The following is a 2,821-nucleotide window of genomic DNA, read 5'->3' as shown; positions in this document are numbered from 1 at the left end:
GCCCGCCCTTCCATTCCCTAGGGGCTCGAGGGGAGCGGGCCTGTGATTGTTTGCTTTCCGTGTCACTCTTTGTGACGTACGCCCGTGGGGGTGGAGGAAAAGGAGGCGGGCTGAAGGCGCGGTAACAGAACCTAAATATGAGGGCCATCCTAGTTGTCGGTAGGTGCACAGCTGTGCTTTTCGCCTACGGTACCCCTCACGTCTCTGGCCCACCTGGGTCGGCCCTTTCAGAGGAGGTGCCGCAGGCGCGGGCCCTACGGGTCGTGGTTCCCTAGGTTGAGGAAATGACTGTCCCGTTCGGAAAGAGGGGCCGGCGAGTGTCCGCCTATCCCCGCGCGGGGGCGGTTTCCGGAGCCACGTGGCTCCGGGGCCTTCCTCGCCCCTACCTGGGAACGCTCCTCCCCTTAGGGGCTGGGCCCTCGCACGCCCCGCTGGCCTGGCTTCCCCCGCTGGGCTTCTCGGTTATTTGAGGGGCGTGGAAACGCCGAACTTCTGTTCTCCCGGGCTTTTAAAGGAAATTTATTCAGTGTTTCCTCCTCCCAGACGCTCTTTCCAGAGGAGTCCCGGGGCGAACTCACACGCGGGTATCTTTTCTAGCTATTAGTTTTAAATGACTGGTTAAAAACATTGCTTATTACTTACCTCTATTTTAGGTTGCCCTATCCCTCCTTATAGTACCAGATAGTCTTCCGAGGTTGGTCTTGACCTTTACCCGAGCCCTACGGAGATAGCATGCCGGCAACAATGTAATGAAGATTTTTGGGGATCCCCTAGAGTAGAAACATAGTTTATGTATACACACACACTTAAATATACCCAAAATAGTAACCTGTAAGCGAGATTAAGTGATGTATTTTACAGGATTTTTTTACACAAAATCTTTGAAACTAGAGTGTATTTTATACTTAGAAGAATCCAGTTTGCTGCACTCAAGCCACGTTTCAAGTACAGGGTAACTAGTAGCAGCTTTCAGATCTTTTGATTTTTAAATTATATCTTGAGTCTCTTTCTATATTAGATTTATTCACTATATATTGTTGCGTGAAACTTGTTTCTTATGAGTTAATTTAAAATTTTTTCTAGATGTTACAAAGAGGTACAAGACAAGGCTGAACTATGACTTGTATTTCTGTATACTGTATTATGCCTATGAGGCCGTTTACACAGTATTTCTTTACCCACACCTCTACTCAAAAGCCTGGTGAATTTTAGCTAATACTAATTTTTCTTGTTACTCCAAGATTTTCCTAGTCTTCATATAATCTGTGTGTTGCTCCCCTAACAATTTATCTGTAGGGAAGCTCTGGAGAAAAATTTAAAAATTCAGATTGGGGAGTAAGTAAATTCAGATTGGGGAGAAGCCCACTCCTCTCCCCAGTGATGGGGTGGGGAGTCTGGAATGTTTTTCAAAAGGCAGTTTGCTTTGAAGCTTGGTCAGTGTTGAGAACACTTTTCTAGGTTTTGAGTTTACACAAAAGTCTCACTATTAACCCCACAGTGAAGTGTAATCTTCCTTTCCAGAGAAGCATGATCTTCACTTACTACATGTACACCCTTTTTGAAATATGCGCCAAAGCAAATACTTCACTGTGTGTCAATAAACAATCTTTTAAAATGTACCAGTGAATGATTGTATAACTGGAGTTTTACTAATAGAACATACAAACATGCTTACTGTCTGGTGGTTCAGTTTAAATGATAATCATTATTGAAAGATAGTGTTTCTAAAACAAATCTAATCAAGGGAGAAAGTCAAATATAATGTGCAGTAGCTACTCCTAGGTCGTTTTAGCTATGGAAGGAAATATGTAGAAAATTAAAAATGGAAACTCTTGGCATTCCTTCCTCCATAAGTTGTCATTTGATGCTGACTCTTTAGTCTTAAATTCTTTTCCCAGGGGCCCGAAGCAGCTTCTATAGCAGAAGTGACATCCATTGAGAAGTGAAGGTGTAGATTCATGTGGATATTTATAGAGAGATAAGATTCATTTAACTAAGATTTTTAAAAAATGCTAAATGGTTATTTATAAAATATTAGAAAAATCGCTATTTCATTTTCACATAATAAATGAGCTTCCATTTGTTCCCATACAGAAATATATACATTTATGCATTCGTTCATATGTGATCAATATCATGATTTATGAACAAGGCCAAAGATACTGAAGCTCACCAACCTTCCCCCAGGTCTGAATTTATTGTATTAAATCTTGCTTGAGAAGCAACTTTGAGCTTTACTTTTGCTATAAATATATAACTGGAGTGCTTTCATTTAAATCTATCATCCTTCTTCCACACTCCCCAGCCATATAACACTTTCATTTTGCACCCAAATAGGACTTTGAAATTCCTATACTTCTATTTATGCTGTAGTTTGATAGACTGGGGCAGAAGAGTTGTCTTAAGGATCTTAGAAACTATAGAATTGGCTAACCTTTATGAATTATCAGGCCCTTTTGAATCTGTCCAGTTGTCTAGCCATTAAGGATGGAACAATTGTATAATACAAGCTTAATTTCTGTCCTTGTAGAAAAACTTAGGTTTGAATAGATTCTGTAAAGACTGCCACAGACACATGGTGAAAGGTTCTGCTGAGACTCACCTAAAAACTCAAACTAGATACTTCCTTTTTAGGGCAGGGTTAGGTTTTTTTCATTTGTTTGATTTTGTTATTATTTATCATTAGTATTATTTTATTTTATTTGCTTTTGCACTAGGAATTGACCCAGGGCCTTTAGATTGAGCTATATTCCCCAGTTCCTTTGAAATTTATTTTGAAACAGGATCTTATTTAATTGTGCAGGCTGGTTTTGAACTTCCA

General features: G+C 40.5%; 1 protein-coding gene across 1 annotated transcript in view; it reads right to left on the bottom strand.

Moving 5' to 3' along the window:
• Positions 1 to 14, bottom strand: part of Mex3c (mex-3 RNA binding family member C) — a 17,208-nt gene extending 17,194 nt beyond the window's left edge. Inside the window, exon 1 of the mRNA XM_010621745.2 lies at positions 3 to 14. Within this exon, the coding sequence (XP_010620047.1) occupies positions 3 to 14 (12 nt within the window). The remainder of the gene's footprint in view (positions 1 to 2) is intronic.
• Between the last annotated feature and the right edge of the window lie 2,807 nt (positions 15 to 2,821).

The sequence above is a fragment of the Fukomys damarensis genome, unplaced genomic scaffold (assembly GCF_012274545.1).
Source record: "Fukomys damarensis isolate Sample0158 unplaced genomic scaffold, DMR_v1.0_HiC HiC_scaffold_30, whole genome shotgun sequence".
Classification (NCBI taxonomy): domain Eukaryota; kingdom Metazoa; phylum Chordata; class Mammalia; order Rodentia; family Bathyergidae; genus Fukomys; species Fukomys damarensis.
The sequence above is the reverse complement of the archived record's forward strand: the minus strand, read 5'-3'. Positions and strand labels throughout refer to the sequence as shown.